Source organism: Mastigoproctus giganteus, chromosome 12 (assembly GCF_048544385.1).
Source record: "Mastigoproctus giganteus isolate SK-2022 chromosome 12, ASM4854438v1, whole genome shotgun sequence".
In the NCBI taxonomy this organism is placed as follows: Eukaryota; Metazoa; Arthropoda; class Arachnida; order Uropygi; family Thelyphonidae; genus Mastigoproctus; species Mastigoproctus giganteus.
Genome location: NC_143586.1, coordinates 161,192,720 through 161,213,224, shown reverse-complemented (window position 1 = coordinate 161,213,224; position 20,505 = coordinate 161,192,720). Strand labels below are relative to the sequence as shown.

The following is a 20,505-nucleotide window of genomic DNA, read 5'->3' as shown; positions in this document are numbered from 1 at the left end:
AAAACAAATTTATTAATGCGTGAAATCACATAAAACCTGATACTTGCACTGCCACATGTTGTCTATAATTTGGAGATGACGCAACGTGCGATTATCCATGCATTAATTTTTAAATGAACCACTCTTTTGGTTCATTTTACCCTAAACTTACCAAAGGTAACGTTTCAGAATCCATGCCGGATTCCATCATCAGATCATGCAGGAGTTGGCTCTAGTAGAAGCAGCATTAGTAGTGGCACATGATACAAGAAAACAAGCTTACATAGCATAAACGAGCAAAAACAAAAAAACCTTCCCACATCACCTGCCCAACCCCTTTAATAATGTATCTAGTTTTTCCTCAATTTATTCAAACTACCAACTTCCACAACACCAAATAAAAATTCGTCCAACAATCAACTACCGGCGGCTGAAATTAAATTTCCATTCTTCTAGTCTGCAATTATTTTTCCTCGATTTAAGTCTGTGTCACCACATGCGTGTTGGCTGAGCAAGAGGAAGGAAACTAATCATTTAGCAGGCGATCCTCAATCAAATCTCCTAGTTTCAGATGCTGTAATATGCAGAACTGAAGCATTTCTTGGTAAGAGTATCCTTTTGTTCCCCTCACTAACGTTATTCCCCTTTTCTGCACTCGTTCCAACAGATCCACACCCTTAAAATGAGGCTTTCGGAGTTGTACGCAATATTCAAGATGTGGACTTACCACTGCCTTTTACAGCGGAGAATTACCTCCTTATCCCTGCTGGCAAAATTCCTGTATTATTATTGACAAATGCCCCGTGAACTGCCCTAGCAGTCAGACATGAAGTTCTCTGCACTGCTCAGAGAACTTCTTGCCTCATTGCACAGTTATCAACCAAGTCTTTTTTGTTTTCTACTACCAACAGCGTGGTACCACACAGTTGGTATGTTATTCTGGGATTGCTACTTCACAGCCTGCTGCCTAATTTTAAATATACAGTAAAACCCGGATAAGAAGTTTTCCAAGGGACTGGAGGTTTAGAACTTCTTAGAAGGGTATGAAATGCTAACTATACAAATAAAAATAAAAAGATACACATAAGTTAAAGATGATTTTTAAGTACTATTTCAGAATTTATAAATATTTTACTCTGCCTATGGGAAACATTAACTGAGGATTTCTTAACGTTCTGTTCATTAAACTCATTACTAAGTTGGAAGAATTAGCTCCTTTGGAGTTTCAACACACCTTAAAATGTAACAATTACAATAAGACAGAGCAAAAATCTACTAAGTAATTTAGAACTGTTCACAACCATCAGAATTTAACGCGGTATCCAATTATGGATATCAATGAAAACAACTGCAATATGTCACTTCCATTATATCAAAATGTTTATACAAAAAGGTTTTAGTACTGAAAGCCGCAAAATTCATTACTACGAAAAATTCATTAATCGAACAAGTTATTGCTAAGCATAATTTTAGTTCGTAGTAAATAACCGAAGTAGGTGAAATGGCATGTTTGTATTATATCTCATATTGTGAATGCCTTCACAACGAGTTGCCTGATATTGCACTACCTCCAAATAGGCAGCGTTTCGCCAATGGAGAAGACTAATGTTAGTCTTCACCAACCAGGGGTAGTGGTATCCGCCGAGAAAAAGTAACATTAGTCTTCTCCATTGTTGAAGCGCTGCCTATTGGAGGTAGTGCAATATCAGGGCAACTCGTTGTGAAAGCATTCACAATATGAGATGCATGAATATCAAAAACGATGCTTGGCATTCAATTGTTTGATTACCAAATGCTTATATTGTTTAATATTAAAAATAAATAATTTCTATATTTAAAAAAAAAAAAAAAAAAAAAAAAAAACGTATTAAGTAGGAAAACGTTATTCTAATAATACACTGTATTCTTTATCACGAACTTTTTATGCAGGAAAACTTGTTACCCGGGAAAATAATACATTACAGAGTTGAAATTGGGATTCCGGGTTCTAGTGTGTGTGTATCGTTGTACAGCATATACTGCTTACTGTCATTAACCACCCTACCAACATCTGTATAATCTGAAAACAGACATTAAGTCTGGTATGCCTTCATTAATACTGAAAAATATCATTAAACACTTAACAACAACAATAATATTAGCCCAAGAAGAGCAGAGCCCACTGATTATCGCTCTGTCTTTTCTCGCTCGCCGTCCCTTTATCCATAGCAGTAACATAAAATATAATAAGAAATTTTAGAAATTGCATAAGACATTAAGCTATAAAACCTATTTTATAATTTATTACTACATTTTATATTTGTTCTCAGAACTTATTGTTCACTCCTCGTATGATGGAATAACTGTCGTGAACACAAAAACACAGGGAAACATTTGTAAACTACTATAATTCAAACAATATTTGTACTACGGCAGGACCACTAGATAATAGGAGTTTACAAATGGGACAGAGTACAATAAATAAATAAATTTTCTGTTTATACTCCGGGACGACCAAATGATCAGAGGAGTTCACAAGATAGACAGAATACAAGAAACAGCACCGTATTCAGCAGTCACGGGCTTGAACCCCGGTCACTCAAGGCACGTGTACTTATGCACCCGCGCGCCTGACCGCACTGGCTGATCTAGCCGAGAAGTACAATTTAAAACAAAACAGTACATATTTTGGTAAAATGGTTTCATAGCAATTCCATATTTGTGTTCCTAGAAGAGTACATTACTTTTTTTTTTTATTATTATTATTATTAAATAAACATATTATAGATAAATACTACCTATGATGAAATAATTGCCATAACACAAATAACGTGTACTGCTTTCGTGTGGAAGCAGTACACGTTACGTTATTTCTTCAAATGACTGGAATGTTTCAGTTATGTAAGCCAATAAACTGGTTATACTCTTAGTCACAGCAATAAAATGCAAGGGAAACTAAATGGCAGATATAGTTAATGACCAGTTGCAGGGTTCTGAGGAGCTTGACGGTTGAGTGCACTTGCAGAACGGTGTTCATTGAGGCTTAGCAACTACAGTATATTCGCTACTGAAAAAAATGCTTATTCACTGCAATATAATCCACATGAAGAAATACCTGATGACACAGCGCACGTATCTGGAGTATGCAGCATAAACCGTAAAAATCGAATTCTTGATATGAATAATATTGCAACCAAGAAAGTTAGCAGTAAAGATCTGCAAGTATTTTCAGATCTGCACTGCTAACTTTCTTGCATTTAGTAAATACAAAGTACACTTAGTAATTTACAAAGTATTTACAAAATACTTTGTATTTACTAAATGCAGAAGCATAAAAGGAGGAGGAGGTGAAAGGGGGAAGGGCAATAAGGTATCTGTGCCGGGCCGGATCTGGAGGAGAATAAGAAATAAGAGGGTAAAGGCGTAAGACTTTGCAGAGAGCAAGTGTGGGGTAAGGGGTGTGAAGTGGTTTCAAACTACATTAATTTACATACGCTTATATTTGTACTTGGCATATATGGTGCGCTCTCTCTCTCTCTCTCTCTCTCTCTCTCTCTCTCTCTCTCTCTCTCCCCCTGTGTGTGTACGTTAGGAGTTGGAACTGTCGGTATTACTCGAAAAATATTGCAAGCTTATTATTATTAGCCATATAGTGCAATGAAGCCTGAGGCTTATGCTGCACCAGCCAAAAAATCCTGCGTTACCTTGAGAGAGAGAGAGAGAAAGTAGAAGGGAATCACCAAGAAAGAGAAGAATGATGATATCGAGCTCAGGACCCTGGGTTTGCCAAGACCATACTCACCAGATTATTATCATTATTAACTACATGGTGCAAGGAAGCCTGAGGCTGCTGCACCAGCCAAAAAAAAAAAAAAAAAAAATCCCGAGTTAGCCAGAGAGAGAGAGAGAGAGAGAGTAGAAAGGAATCACCAAGAAAAACAAGCCTATAATGTTGCATCAACAACAACAAAAAAAAAAAAAAACTTATATTAAATACTGACAGTTACAACAAAAGTTTTCTTAAAACACAAACTTACGTAATAACCAGTTTTTCATTACGCATTTTTAAAACAAATGACTAATTATCCTATTTTATTTTAATTTAGGTCCTTGAGGTTGTCACAGACATTCTCTCAGATATGCCAGACAAGCTGTTCTTGCTACCTGGGAGTCTAAAACGCTGATGGAACTGATATTCGGGTGACACTCAAGTCAAAGTGGACCCAATTTCGGCGAAGTCCGGACGGTCTATGACAGCCAAATCCTCTGCTTGCACCTTCACGATGGTGGGACTGTTAGTAATCCTGGATATAACCTTCATGCACAAGTACATGGTGGGTGACCACCCAGGTGTGAACCAACGTAAGCAGGGGTCGAGGTGTGGCGCCCACACCACATGGAGGAACGCCGCCCCTCTATGTTACCAGGCAGTACTAGGTGGTAGATGACTCTCATCAACCGGTGAAATACCACCACTTTGCTTATTGGAAGCTTGAAGTGGTGGAACCCATGTTTAGTCTCTAGAGCTAAGTTCCGGCCAACCCTTCCCTATCTCTTCCATCATGCAGTATGATTGATGATTTTTGAGGTAATGATGAATGTCGTGGCGAGATCCAATATTCCTTACATTTCGAGGGTACAGCTCTAAAACGGTGTTCGCAGGCCGGCCGCCAGTTAGTACACCGGACTGAACCTATTGGTAACTCTCTAGGAAGCTTCCGGATCAGCTAGTGTATAATCTTGCTACCTCTACTCTGCCAGATAGTGACTGGAGGGAGTCCGAGTAGTGTGTATGCGGGGAGCATTGTCGAGGCAACGTTATGTCAAGGATCTGGGTAGATTCTTACCACGTGTACGACATATCCAAAAATTTCATTACTTCATACAGCATGTCCCACCCACTTTTTCTTACTATTGAATACACCATGAATTGTCAAAATAATAGAGCAAGCTTATCTGCGAAAAGATCTAAACCTCCCAAGGACTTCCTAATTCATTTCACAAATATACGTGGTCTCAATTCTAATCTCAACGATGTCCATTTCCACTTGCAGTCTTCCAAACCCCATGTACTTTTTCTGACTGAATCTCAGTTATCAGTTGATTCAACTACTGCTCATCTCAGATGTCCAAATTATTTGCTGTATGATTCCTTTCGCCTCAAAGGTGGTACTTGTGCATATGTCCGTTCTGATATTCCCTGTCAGAGACTTGGCAATTTGGAATCTCCTCTCTTTGATCTTCTCTGGCTTAAAATCTCTCTACCTCATTGTGTAAAATTCATCTGTTGTCTCTACCGTTCTCCCAACTCGACAAATCACTTGGAGCTCTTTGACTTCCTCTCTTTGCAACTTGACTTTCTCCAGTCCAACTTTCCTAACAATGAGGTAATTTTCCTTGGTGATTATAACGTTCACAACTCCAGCTGGCTTCCGTTTTCTAGTCACACCGACCCAGCAGGTCGAGATGCTGAGGTTTTTGCAATTACTAATGACCTAGCACAGATTGTTCACTTACCTACAAGAATACCGGACAATCCTAATCATACAGCCAATACGCTTGATCTTTTTCTCACAAACAACCCTTCTAAGTACAAGGTTGAAGTGAGAGGTCCTTTAGGCACTTCAGATCACAACTTGGTGATTGTCTCTTCTCCAATGGAACCTTTATCTCATGGCTATTCCCAACCTCGTATTGTTTGGCATTACAAGAATGCAAAATGGGATGACCTGCGAGACTTCTTTTCTTCCTTTCCTTGGTCTGATTACTGTTTCAAAACTTCTGATGTCAACGTTTGCTCAGATCGTGTCAGTGAAATTATTCTTGCAGGAATGGAATCCTTTATCCCACACTCCACTTTAAAATCTCGTCCTTTATCTAAACCTTGGTTTTCCAATAAATGTGCTAAGGCTGTCCAAGAGAAGAACGTTGCATATCGTAATTGGCTTGTTTCTAATTCTTCACTTTCATTTTCTGCCTACACCAAAGCTCGCAACAATTGTAAAGCAGTTATTAATCAGTCTAAACTAGAGTTTGAACAGGCTAAGAGTAGAAAACTTGCTTCTTGCCCTAATGGTAGCCGAGCATTCTGGTCTCTTGCCAAAGCTATTGGCCGCAACTTTTGCCCATCTCTGCTCCCACCTCTGTCCAAACCAGATGGTTCTGTTGTCACTTCAGCCAAGGATAAAGCTGACCTGCTAGCATCCCATTTTTCTTCGAGCTCATGTATTAATGATCTTGGTAAAACACCTCCCACCATTCCTAACACGCTCCATTCAATGCCTCCTGTGGTCTTCCGTCAAAAGGATATCAGAAGGATTTTGATGAATCTTGATGCTAAGAAAGCTCCAGGTCCTGATGGTATTTCTCCACTTGTTCTCAAAACCTGTGCTCCTGAACTTACTCCTATTCTTTGCCGCCTTTTTTCACTTTCTTATTCCAAAGGTGTTTTTCCTTCTGCTTGGAAATTTGCTCATATCCAGCCAGTTCCTAAAAAGGGTGACAAATCCCTCCCATCCAATTATCGTCCCATTGCAATTACTTCTACTCTTTCTAAAGTAATGGAGAAATCAATTAACCGCCAACTCTTAAACTACCTAGAAACCTTCCGTCTGATCAACGATCGCCAGTATGGATTCCGTCAGTGTCGATCCACTGGTGATATTCTGGCTTATGTTACCCATTTATGGACTAATTCAATGGAAAGGTTCGGTGAAACTCAAGTAGTTGCTCTTGACATCTCAAAGGCTTTTGATCGTGTTTGGCATAAAGGTCTTCTAAACAAGCTTCCATCTTATGGTTTGCCAACTGTTTTTAGTAATTGGTTATCCAGTTTTCTCTCTGATCGCTCACTGAGGGTGATGGTAGATGGCTCTCTGTCTTCTAACTTCTCCACTAATGCCGGTGTCCCCCAAGGTTCAGTTCTTTCCCCCACTCTTTTCCTCTTGTATATCAATGACCTTCTTCCATTGACTGGAAATCCTATCCATAGTTTTGCTGATGATAGCACATTGCATTCAACTTTCCATTTTGAGAAACCTTGTCCAGCTCAATCAGCTTCAAGTTCTCGAAAATCTGCTGCCAATTCCTTAAATGCCGATCTTCAGGTAATTCTCCAGTGGGGCAAAGATAACTTAGTTGATTTCAACCCTTCTAAAACTCAATCTTGTCTTATATCTCGCAAAAAGGATTCTTCTGCTCCTATGCTTATCTTTAGTGACACTCCGATTTCTAGGCAAAATGATATATCTCTTTTGGGGATTACCCTGACTTCTAATCTCTCTTGGCACAAGCACATTAAAAATATTGCTTCCTCTGCATCTAAAAAACTTGGTTTTCTCTTTCGCTCTCGGCGTTACTTTTCTCCCATACAGCTGCTCACTCTCTATAAATCGCAAATCCGCCCTGCCATGGAATATTGTTCCCACATCTGGGGTGGTGCCCCCAGAACCTCTCTCAGGCTTCTTGATTCCATTCAGAAGAGGGCAGTTAGGTTAATTAATGATTCATCTCTAACAGAGTCTCTCCACTCGCTTTCTCATAGACGCACTGTTTCTGCTGCATGCCTCTTCTACAGATACTTCCATGGGCACTGTTCTTCTGAATTGGCTTCTATAATTCCCGCTCTCTCTTTCAAAACAGTCCGAACACGTGCCGCCACCAGCCAACATCCATTTACTGTCCAACTACAAACCCACAGAACCAACTTTTCATCTTCCTCATTTATTCATTCAACTGCCGTTTTCTGGAACAACCTTCCTTCATACGTATTTCCTGAAAATTACAATCTACAGAAGTTCAAGTCCAATATCAACAAATATCTTCTTTCGTCTTCTCAACCTCCAACCCAAGCACGGTACTAAGTACTATAGGTTATAATACCTCTCGTGTTTGGGGTTCTCATAAAAAAAAAAAAAAAAAAAAAACTTGCAAGTTTTTTAAGAAAAAACTTGCAAGTTTAAAATAACTTACTTAACATTTTTAATAAGCATTTTGTAAATAAATTAGCCTGTTTATCTTACGTAAAATAACTTTATTTAATACAGTTAGGCTACAAAAAAAAAAAAAAAAAAAAAATAGAATGATAGTTGTTAGTTTACAATTAAGCATTTAGGAAATAATGCTACATGGACACCTCCCTGGTGTAAAGTGAATATCATATGGAAGCTATGATCATTAAATACCCACCTTATTAAGGTAATCGAACCATATTAAGCAAGATTAAGTTACCTAAAACAGGACAAATACATTTATATTAGTTTTTAATTTAAGCAATGCAATGCTATTTAAAAAAATAAAAAAAAAAAAGTTAGTTTTCCTTTATGGAAGAAACTTGCATGTTTCTTCCTTAAAGTTTGAATTATGGTAAGTATCAGTAATGATGCTTATGTTTCAACTAAAAATCCAATTGTGGGGGGGGGGGAATAGTATATTTTATTTTTTTTTTTATTATTACCGCTTCTTTTTATTATATATATTATTTTATCTATTTATACACAATATATATATTCATCCCTCTCCTTGGAACCTTCATTAGGCCGATGCTTAAGAAATTTATTTGATTTTCTTTTCTTGAAACAAGGGGGGGTCCTCAATTTCCTTCCAAGGCCCACATGCTACCTGCTGCATGATATATATTATCCATTAATTTTATCAGAAGATCCAAGTTGGAGGAAATACTAATTTTCTCTTATTTGTGTTATTAGCTCCCCGTGCTAGAATAGTTCCCGTGACTTACAATTAATGCTTGTCAATATCACACATAAAGCTCATGATAAAACAACAAACTAGATTTATTTACCATTTGTACAATTATTTACACACACTTTATAATTCATAATATCGAAATTTTACAACAATCAACTATTACTATACATGTTATGATGTCTACACTCATCTTTGTTCTTCTAACCATAATTGTAACTTCCTCATCTACTATTCAGAATGCTAATAACTAACCAATACAATCATTTGAGGTTAACACAATCATTTGAGCCTTTTCAGGCTTAACAACTTTCCTTGTTCTCAGACACTTCTAATCACAGATGAGTAACACACACTTTCTTTCTCTCTTTCTCCCAAGTTATTGACTCTACTATAATGGCAGTATAAACAATCAAGAACCATTGCAAAAAAAAAAAAAAAAATTAGAACTCCATTAATAATGGCTCGGAATGAACGTCGCAACTCCATTTTCCAGTTCATCTGGCGATCGGTAATATCATTTATACGCATTAACTGTCATCTAACGTATTAACCTGACAAGTGTTCAATTTCGTAAAACTTTCCAATTCAAGTCATGCCAATAATAAGAAAAAATTTTGAAGCAGAAATGTACTGTATATCAATCACACCGTCAGACTAAACAGCAGATGGGGAACAAATGTCCCATTGAGAAAAATGAACTAAAAAACCGATTTTATCTAAAGAGTAAAAAAGAATAATACAATGGTTGTAGCAAGAGGAGACGTACCACAACTGCAATCACGCAGCCAATGCAGCTAACCAGCCATACTTAATCCAGCAGTTGCTGGTTAGCTGAACATTGGCTGACAGGCCCTGCAGGAAAATATTTAATCCTGGTGACTCACCGGTTGGGGAGAGTAATTGTTACTTTTTGTATCTCCTTAATTGTGTTTTTACTCTCGTACACGTTGCTGTTTTTCCGTCTATATTGTGGTTCATTCTTCGTGAAAGCTGAGAGAACCTGTGAGGCTATGCAATATACTACTCCACTATACCTGGCCAAGCATGGTTCGTTAGTGATGAAACGCTGCCTTCTATCACTATGGCACGTTTTCCACTACCCAAAAGCTTCTCGGAGCAAAGCACTCGCCTATGTGAGTACTACGGAAAATAAGAGAAATTCCAATAAAGTTTGTGGTCTAAACAGAAAATCAGCTAATCCCAGTATTTGCATAATAGCCTCGTTTACAGTTTCAAAAAGTTGGAGATCAGACATTTGTAAACAAATGCCTAGTGGTGAAAAAAAGTGGTGAAACCCATGTTTAGTCTCTAGAGCAAAGTTTCCGGCACCCCCCCCCCCCCACCATACTTCTCCTTCAACCCATGCACGGTACAAGTACTACAGGTTTTGATACCTTTCGTGTTTGGGGTTTTCATAAAAAAAAAAAAAAAAAAAAAAAAGATGAGTATTCTACAAAAGGCATGAGTGCTTTCCAAAAAAAAAAAAAAGTTTTTTTTTGAAAAAGCAGTTTTTTTTTTTTATATAAACCCCAAACACGAGAGGTTAGTTGGTTATTTGGTTTTTAGGAGCATTAGCAACTAAGGCCATATTGCTCCGGGATATGCGGTGATCATTCTCTGACCTTTCCACATCCTCCGTATTTGGTGGTGACGGGCTCGAACCCCGGTCTAATCAAGAAGCGTATGCTATGTACTGCTGCTCCTTCCCACCTGGCTACGGAGGCGCCAACACGAGAGGTATTAGAACCTATAGTATTTAGTACCGTGCTTAGTTTGAAGACGAAAGAAGATATTTGTTGACATTGGACTTAAATTTTCAGGAAATACGTACGAAGGAAGATTGCAGCAGTTGAATGAATAAACGAGGAAGATGAAAAGTTCGTTCTGTGAGTTTCAAATTGGACAGTAAATGGATGGTGGATGCACGTATTCGGATGTTTTGAAAGAGAGAGCGGGAATTATAGAAGCCAATTCAGAAGAACAGTGCTCATGGAAGTATCTGCAGAAAAAGCATGCAGCAGAAACAGTACGTCTATGAGACAGCGAGTGGAGAGACTCTGTTAGAGATGAATCATCAATTAAACTAACTGCCCTCTTCTGAATGTAATAAAGAAGCCTGAGAGAGGTTTGGGGGACACCACCCCAGATGTGGAAACAATATTCCATGGCAGGGCGGATTTCCGATTTATACAGAGTGAACAGCTGTTTGGAAGAAAAGTAACGCCGAGAGCAAAGAGAAAACCAAGTTTTTTAGATGCAGAGGAAGCAATATTTGTAATGTGCTTGTGCCAAGAGAGATTAAAAGTCAGGGTAATCCCCAAAAGAGATATATCATTTTGCCTAGAAATCGGAGTGTCACCAAAGATAAGCATAGGAGCAGAAGAATCCTTTTTGCGAGATATAAGACAAAACTGAGTTTTAGAAGGGTTGAAATCAACTAAGTTGTCTTTGCCTCACTGGAGATCGGAATTTAACGAATTGGTAGTAAATTTTCGAGAAGTTGAAGCTGATTGATCAGGGCAAGGTTTCTCAAAATGGAAAGTGGAATGCAATGTGCTTTCATCGGCAAAACTATGGGTAGGATTTCCAGTCAATGGAAGAAAGTCATTAATATGCAAGAGAAAAAGAGTGGGGGAAAGAACTGAACCTTGGAGGACGTCAGCATTAGTGGAGAATTAAAAGACAGAGAACCATCTACCATCACCCTCAAGTGAGCGATCAGAAAGAAAACTGGATAACCAATTACAAAATGGATTGCCAACACATGGATCTTATGGTTTGCACCAATTACAAAATGGATCTTATGGTTTGCCAACTGGATAACCAGTTGGCAAACCATAAGATGGAAGCTTGTTTAGAAGGAATTTATGCCAAACACGATCGAAAGCCTTTGAGATGTCAAGAGCAACTGTACTTGTGTTTCACCGAACCTTTCCATTGAATTAGTCCATAAATGGATAACATAAGCCAGAATTATCACCAGTGGATCGATACTGACGGAATCCATACTGGCGATCATTGATCAGACGGAAGGTTTCTAGGTAGTTTAAGAGTTGGCTGTTAATTGATTTCTCAATTACTTTAGAAAGAGTAGAAGTAATTGCAATGGGAGGGATTTGTCACCCTTTTTAGGAACTGGCTGGATGTGAGCAAATTTCCAAGCAGAAGGAAAAGCACCTTTGGAATAAGACAGTGAAAAAAGGCGGCAAAGAATAGGAGTAAGTTCAGGAGCACAGGTTTTGAGAACAAGTGGAAAAATACCATCGAGACCTGGAGCTTTCTTAGCATCAAGATTCGTCAAAATCCTTCTGACATCCTTTTGACAGAAGACCACAGGAGGCATTTAATGGAGCGTGTTGGGAATGGTGGGAGGCGTTTTACCAAGGTTAAGGATATTAATACATGAGTTGGAAGAAAAATGGGATGCTAGCTATTTTGTCTTGTGATCCCCTCTGACCGTGTGGTCATCCAGGAATATGAACAAAAAATTTATTTTATTTTTACTTGTCACTTCTCCAACCAAGGACCATAGATCAATTCTTTCTTCTTTCACGATAGCATCTGGCAGGTTCCCACAATGAAACCGAGAGAACTGATTCTGTTGCAAAACATCCACTACTCCATCCACTTCTTTATCTTTACGATGAAATACTGGAAACTTGTCCACAAAAAAATTTCAAACATTTAAAAACAATGCAATGACAATTCATGAAATTTGTGCTACCCAGCATTTATAAGAACATTTTTCAGTGGGAACTTATGCACCATGTAGTCATATAGTGCAGCCGTAAAGTAGTTTTGTAGTAAATAAAAGAACAATTCTTCTCTTGTTTCAGACTCTGAAAAAAAAACAAGAACAGTCGGGATAAAATTTATGTCAATTTCCAAAATGGAAGTGGAAGATTTGAAAAAGTTTGGTAAAATAAATATTCTTCAATATACCTCAGTAGATGGATGGAAGAACTAGTTCAGATTTTCAAACGCTAGCATAACATTTAAAAGAAACAAGTAAATAGCTTTATTCAAGACCGAAGAGAGAAACCTGACCAGACTGTCTGCAAGAGTGAAGATAACATGCCTAGAATTGTCAACTTTCTTGGCCTGTTCAGAATTGCTTTTAGAAAATTTAGAAAAAGCGATTACCACACAGATAACACAGCTATCCAATAGACAAAAGAAAAGGAAAGATAAAAAGGAATACACAAATACGAAAAAAAAAAAAAAATACAATTAACAGAATTGCATATTTATAAAATGTTTTATTTTACATAATCAAATGCGTACATGACAATAATGTGTGACAAATAAAACCAGACTTCGAGAAGTTATAAACATGCTATAACCATGAGTTTTAAGTCATCCCTTCTCGATCGGAGCCCATGTGCATCTTATTTTTTCCAATGCCTTGCCACCGAGCATCCTGTACTGGTGTGTACGTACATTAAAAAAAAAAAAAAAACACGAATCTCAATAATAAGGCCAAACAACAGGAACAGTCGGGATAAAATTTATGTCAATTATAGCCGGTCGTGTTCAAGTCGAGATGAAATACAGCATGGTAAAATATAACGACGATAAAGTGCTCGAGAAGGAAGAAAAATACTGTAAATAAAATCGGTTATAATAATGTATCCCATTCTCATATTCCAGTGCATAAAAACGGTGACCGTGCCACATCTGATTCGCCTACTGAATTGTGGGCGTATCTTTAATCAATTGTATTTCCTGCCAATAATTGATCTTTATTACTGGCCCGTCACTTTACTAATAACTTCACAAGTGCTCTGGCGACATTTCAAACTTCCTGTGCCCTTGGGTGAGAGTAGCAGCATTTTCCCTATCACATTCTAACAGCACTCTTTCTAAACCGACTTTTGTCTTTCAGAAAGGGCGTAACAGCGGCCACAGATAAAAACATTTTCTTATAGAAATTATAATACAAATAAAACAGAATATGATCAAGCTCGGATCGGAAGATGCCAAGACCAATCTAAATGAATCACAATCTAAACAAAAATACTGCACAGACTTTTGTTTTTAGGAAAAGTGATGGGCTGAACTTTTTTTTAATCCACGAAAGCTCGGGGGGGCGAGAAATATATATATATATATATACACACACACACACACAAGGTGATTCAGGAATAGCAAATATTTGGGGGGGGGGGTTATAGTCAGTGGCGGATTTCCGCACAGGCGCGCGCCTGGGGCATCTTAAATCGAGGGGGCCTCAAATCTCAGGTCTCAAAAAAAAAAAAAAAAAATTGTTTAATTTTAAATTTTTACACTCATCTTTATTACCGTTACTGAATAAAACTATAATTTAATATGAGAAGTTAGTAAAGTCTTATGCGAATATCCCTACATATTATATGAAATATCTATGCGAACTAAGTGAATCTGAAGTAGAATACATAATATCATTAATGCTTAAATTAAACACTTTCAGTTTTTTCCTAGTGGAGGTAATTCCACGAGTGAAGAACCCTGTGACGATATTTCTCAAGAAACGATATTAGATTTGTTCGCGGAGGCAGTTCAAAACTATTCGAAAATATTTAGGGGGGGGGGGGGTCAAAATTGAATTGATCCTGGGGTCTCTCAAGTGCTAAATCCGCCACTGATTATAGTATCGATTATTCCGAGTAAAAACGTACATATAAACAATGGATACGGAGATACAGCTGTTTGGAACTGGTGTGCACAAAGCCATTATGAGAGGTATTAAAGAACGATAAATGACTTGTTTGTATTTATTGACTTTTTGAATGCTGCAAAACACAAATAATTGACAATTCTTTTACAGTTCACAAAAAAATGTTCGAAAATCCCACTACCAACTTCGATGTACTTTGCAACTCATGTGGTAATATGACGTGTTGTTCTTCTGAGGTCGTCTTGGAGTTCCTTTATGAGGGCAGCAATATCCAAAATGCGAACGGGCAATTAGTCTCTTGTATTCACATTTTCTTTGATACTGCGCTTTTCATCCATCCCCACAAACAAAAAATCTAACAGAGTGAAGCTGGAGGAGACCTTGGTGGCCAATTAACAGGAACACCCCGGCCGATCTATCGTTCAAGGAAAGTTCGATTTAGATATTGTATCACCAGAAAGGTATAATGTGCAGTAGCTCCGTCATATTTAAAGTACAGTACATACCAGTGGCGTATCTAGGTGTCATCGTAAGGGCGGGCATAGCGACCAGGGTTTCGAAGATTTTTTAAGAACGCCTCCTGCGTTCTTTTTCTTTAATGTCAAGTTTTTGGCTAGGGGGTGGGCATATTCCCCTTCTGCCCACCCCTGAATACGTCCCTGGTGCATACCAATCTTGTAGCCAAGGGAACATCCTCCAATAGTAGTGGAAGTTCGTTTCGCAGAAAGTGTAGGTAAATATACCCTGTAAGACGATTTTGTAACACAACAGGCTCAATCAACTGACTGTCGATGACACAGCACAACAGAGAAACGATGTTGAAAATTTGTTTCTACAGTGGATTTTCATCTGACCACCTATGAGAGTTACGGGTGTTGTTAATACTGTCCCGAATGAAAGTAGCTTCATCGCTGAACAGTATTAATTGGCGATCAGCATTTAAACACCGACAAAATAGCAATCGCAGGGCGTCGTCTCCTAGTTGAAGGTGTTGCACCCGCTGTATGTGAAATGGATACAAGCCGTGCTCATGTAATAATCACCATACTCTTGTCTGTGGAACACCGATACGCGTAGAAATTGTGTGTGCTAATAGTACGACCAGTGGCGGATCCATAAAAAAATGACAGGAGGGGCACCGTTTTGTGCACTAGAATGGCGATCACATCAGCATCAGTGTTGCCAACTGTAGTAAGCTGAAAATTGCTGAGCCACAATGCAAAAATAGATAAAATGATATGTTAACAATTAAAAAAAAAATTATGTATCACCATACTCTTGTCTGTGGAACACCGATACTCGTAGAAATTTTGTGCTAATAGTAGGACCAGTGGCGGATCCAGAAAAAAATGACAGGAGGAGCACCATTTTGTGCACTGGAATGGTGATCACGTTAGCATCAGTGTTGCCAACTACAGTAAGCTGAAAATAGCTGAGCCACAATGCAAAAATAGATAAAATCCTATGTTAACAATGAAAACATTTTTTTGTTATTTTTGTAGCTAAAGAGGATCTAAACGATAGGAGGACACGTTCCCTGGTGCCCCTACCCTGAACCCCCCACTAAGTAGGACTACGTTCTACCGACTGAAGAATGTGTTCTGTTTCATTCACATTTTGTTCATTTACACAGGACTGTGTGCCGAGGGAATTTAGTACCCGAGGCAAGAATGAAATATTGCGCCCTCCCCTAAAATATTTTTAAAAAATATGACATATTTAAAATAGATTTCTGGTACATGTTTTAATAAAAATAAAAGGATGACAAAAAATAAAATAAAAACTGTTTATAATGATTTTTATTCTCATAAGCAGTGTTTATTATAAATATATAACAGATTTATTTATGCGTCATTAATTTCAAAAATTATTTAATCTTTCTTTTGCCGCCCCTTTCACCTGAGGCTAGGGTGTCAAACTGGCGGCCCGCGACAATTTTTGTGGCCCGCAATGCCCACTACACTACACAAAAATAAAATGTTAAAGTAAACAATTAAAAAGTACCTATTTTTAATCCTTATATTCTAGAATATAAGGATTAAAAAACCTCTGTAATAAATATAAAAATAATCATTTTAATTGATAATAATTAAAAAAAATAGACTGGATCGATGGAGCCTTGATTAGAAAGATCTAAAAATATAAATAGTAATTTCAAATGAATGAAAACTGAAATTATTATCTTTAAATAACATTGTAACTTTTTAGTTTATTTCTTTAAAAATAAAAGAGTTACATTTTATTTTTTAAAATATTTTTTAAATGGAGAAATCTTAATCTAAATTTCTTTTACATTTAAACTAATATTACAATATTGCAAATGTAGCGTTTTTTATAATTTTATCGAAAAGATAACTTCATTCGTACTAGTTTCTTTGTCGGGATCTGTTGTGTTGTGTGCGTTGTGTTTGCTATCTATAATTTAACAAAAGAAATCGTTTTTTTAATTTTATAATTTTAATTTCAACTATACAATTTATATAGACAACTATAGAATTTATATAGAAAATGTCGCTTTCAACACCAGTCAAGAAAATAAAAATTGATAACGAGGGAAGAAAATTCCAAGCAAAGTGGGAGCTGAACTATTTTTGTATGGAAGTGAACGGTAAAATTACATGCTTAATTTATAAGGAAAATATTAGTGTTGCTAAAGAATACAACATTAAGCGGCATTATAACTCTAATCATAAGGAACAATATTCGGGCTTCGAAGGAAAAATAAGAGAAGAAAAATTAAAAACAATGAAGAAAACACTTTACAGTCAACAACAAATATTTATAAAATTCATGAAAACTAATGAATCAGTAGAAAGAGCAAGTTACGAAATAAGCTATTTGTTAGCAAAAAGTTCAAAATCGTTCACGGATGGTTCGTTAATTAAAGAATGTATGATAAAATCAGCTGAAATCGTTTGTCCTGAAAAATTGCAATCATTTCGCGATATTTCATTATCAAGAAATACAGTGGTAGAGAGAATTAGCGAAATGGCAGATAACATCAGTTCACAACTACAGGATATATCTACAGAAGTCTCGTTTTTTTCAATTGCGATTGATGAAAGTACAGATATACGAGATGTTGCTCAAGTTGCTGTATTTTTTCGTGGTTGCGATAATAACATGAGGATCACCGAAGAATTGTTGGAAGTTATCACTCTTCTTGGAACTACGACTGGCGAAGATATTTTTGCCGCTGTGTAGAGCATTTTAGAAAAGTGTAAGCTTCCACTTGACAGACTTGTGTCTGTAACAACCGACGGTGCTAAATCAATGACAGGTGAAAATAGAGGATTTGTGTCAAAATTGATTAGAAAATTACAAGCTGAGTACCCAGATAAAGCGAAAACCATGGCTGTCCACTGCCTTATTCATCAACAAGTTCTGCGTTTAAAAATGGACGATGTATTGAAAACAATACATCGTCCAAAAAGTAACAAAGACAATCAACTTTATTCGAGCGAGAGCACTCAACCAAGAAAACAATTTACTAAAGGCAATTTACTTCTCTTCTTAAAGATTTATAATCCGAGTTCGACGATCTTCCTTATTATACAGAAGTTCGATGGTTATCATGCCACAAAGTTTTAAAGAGATTTTATTTGCTTTTGGAGGAAATAATAGTTTTTCTTGAAATGAAAATGTATCAGTTATAAAAAATCCTTTGTGGATTAAGGATTTGGCATTTTAATTGATATTACAAGCCATCTCAATAATCTTAACATTTCACTGAAAGGTAAAAATAAGTTAATAACGAATATGTACGACGCAATAGCAAGTTTTGTACAAAAACTAACGTTGTTTAAAAATCATTTTAAAAAAAAGACGTTTTGACCCATTTTCCTACTTGTGAGCAGTTAAAAACACAAAATCAAAATTGCTCTTTCTCACAATATTGTGACAAAATTGAGGAAATCAAAAACGAATTCGATAAGCGTTTTAATGATTTTAAAGAGTTAGAAGATATGTTTTCTCTTTTTGTTGGACCTTTTTCATTTGAAATCGAAAAAGCTCCCACTTTGATTCAACTGGAATTAATTGATTTCCAAAATGATTCATTTTTGAACGACAAATGTCGAGAAGTAGGAATTCCAAAAATATATTCTTACTTAGGTGAAAAATACCCGGAAATTAAAAGGTTTGCTGCGAAAATTATGTGCTACTTTGGGAGTACATACTTATGCGAGCAATTATTTTCATGTATGAAATTAAATAAAACGGCGTATAGATCGAGATTGACAGATAAACATCTTTCCGACATACTGAAAATTGTATGTTCCCAGTCTTTGACTCCTGATGTTGAAAAACTAGTAGGGGGGTAAACGCTGGCAGGTTTCCGGGAAAACAAATTAATTATTTTCATAAATATATTGAATATTTAATTTTTAAATAAAAAATTATAATATAACAATTATATATACTAAAACCAAAGGACCGCAAGGCAGCCAAAGTAACACACCTCTATTAGTTACAATTTATTATGAAACGTTTCAGAAATTGTTATTGTTACAAAATCCATCTTCAGTCTTTGTAGCAATTTCCGAAACGTTTCCTAATAAATTGTAACTAATAGAGGTGTGTTACTTTGGCTGCCTTGCGCTCCTTTAGTTACCAGTTCATCAACAGCCACTTTACTCCCATTTCTTCACTACACATACTAAATTCTAAATTACTTGTATTCTGTAGATCTGAATAAAAATTTAAATGTTAATTACATATGAGTTTTAATTATCCTGAATCAATATACAATATTTAAGAAAATTTTATGCGGCCCGCGAAAATCATACCATCACACAAAATGGCCCGGGACAGAAATGAGTTTGCACACCTGACCTGAGGCAAGAGCCTAGTTCGCTTCACCATCGGCACGGCTCTGCATGATTTGCACGTTCAGAAGAAATATGAACGCTAGGATTGCAGTTTCACGCAGTTTGGTGTAGAACCTCTTGAATCTGGTATTCTGCGGTTAGGAAGCCGTCGGTATTCATTACAAGCAGTAGTAGCACTTCCACCACCATTTCAGTTAGAAAAACACCATTTCAGCATATTCGACATGTGTCAAGATGTTCTTAACAACACTTCTAACACCAAACAGCATCAGGTTATAACTGCTTCTTGGTCAAATCTGATTCAGGGAGCTGTGCGCACCAGTTTCAAATAGCTGTATCTACGTAGCAATTGAGAATTGAACACATGTTTACATGTACTTTTTTACTCAGAATAATCGATACTATAACCTCCCGAAATATTTACTATTCCTCATGAATCACCAAATATATATATATATATATATATATATATATATATATACATACACACACACACGCACATGCACGTGCTTTGAAGGAAGCAACAGTTTTGGATATTATTAATAATAAAAAAATAATAATAAAGGTTTATGGACCTGGGACACTGCTATATGCAGAAAGTACCCAACGACCATAATTTTGCTACATAAACTGTTCTCCACAATTAGCGTTACTAGTGTTACTAGTACCGTAACGTTAACACATTGCCATAAATGAAAAATTGGGATAAATGTAAAAGTTATGTCAGATCAGATTAATGCCATCAATAGTAGATTGAACATTACATCAGTCTGTAATCTAATTATTATAGTATAATATGTACTATATAGGTACTGAAAGTATATTTAAACATAGGCAAAACAGTATACAGGAGGCCGTAAGGCCAAAGGAACTTTTAAAGACTAAGATAGTCTGTGCTGGTCTACATTGCCATACCCTAGAAATAAACATATAATTAGCAATAATATAAATACAGTATATAATATAGAATACAATAATGATTAGGTAGCTAATTATTGATATATAGATACACTGAATGGAACTTTTTCAAGGGCTAACCCCATTCAATATATCCCAACCAATAATTAGAAAGGCTATCTGTTTCTGATTGCTATCTGCCTGTTTAACTAGGCCCAATTAATAAACATAAAAAGGCGATTTATGCTAAACTTTAAATTTAATCAAACAAGCAAGATGACAGTTATCTGTAGGGCTAGATGTTATCTTGCCTTGCTATAGAAGTGTTTTTTTTTTTTTTTTCCCCCGTGTAAAACCATCACTCTTTAAACACTTCTGTATTTTTTCTTGAACATTCCTTGTTCATGTACAAAATTTTTATAATTCTAATAAGTAATCTTTACTCTTTATCCTTCACCT

At 36.6% G+C, this 20,505-nt stretch overlaps 2 protein-coding genes across 7 annotated transcripts in view; one reads left to right on the top strand and one right to left on the bottom strand.

Annotated features, from left to right (window-relative positions):
• LOC150077549 (uncharacterized) overlaps nucleotides 1–20,505 on the bottom strand; it is a 308,710-nt gene that overhangs the window by 275,005 nt on the left and 13,200 nt on the right. The gene's annotated exons all lie outside the window — the stretch shown is intronic.
• LOC150077550 (general transcription factor II-I repeat domain-containing protein 2-like) lies at nucleotides 17,111–17,524 on the top strand. Its single transcript, XM_090385939.1, has one exon. It carries the CDS (start codon nucleotides 17,111–17,113, stop codon nucleotides 17,522–17,524), a length of 414 nt encoding a protein of 137 aa, XP_090242065.1.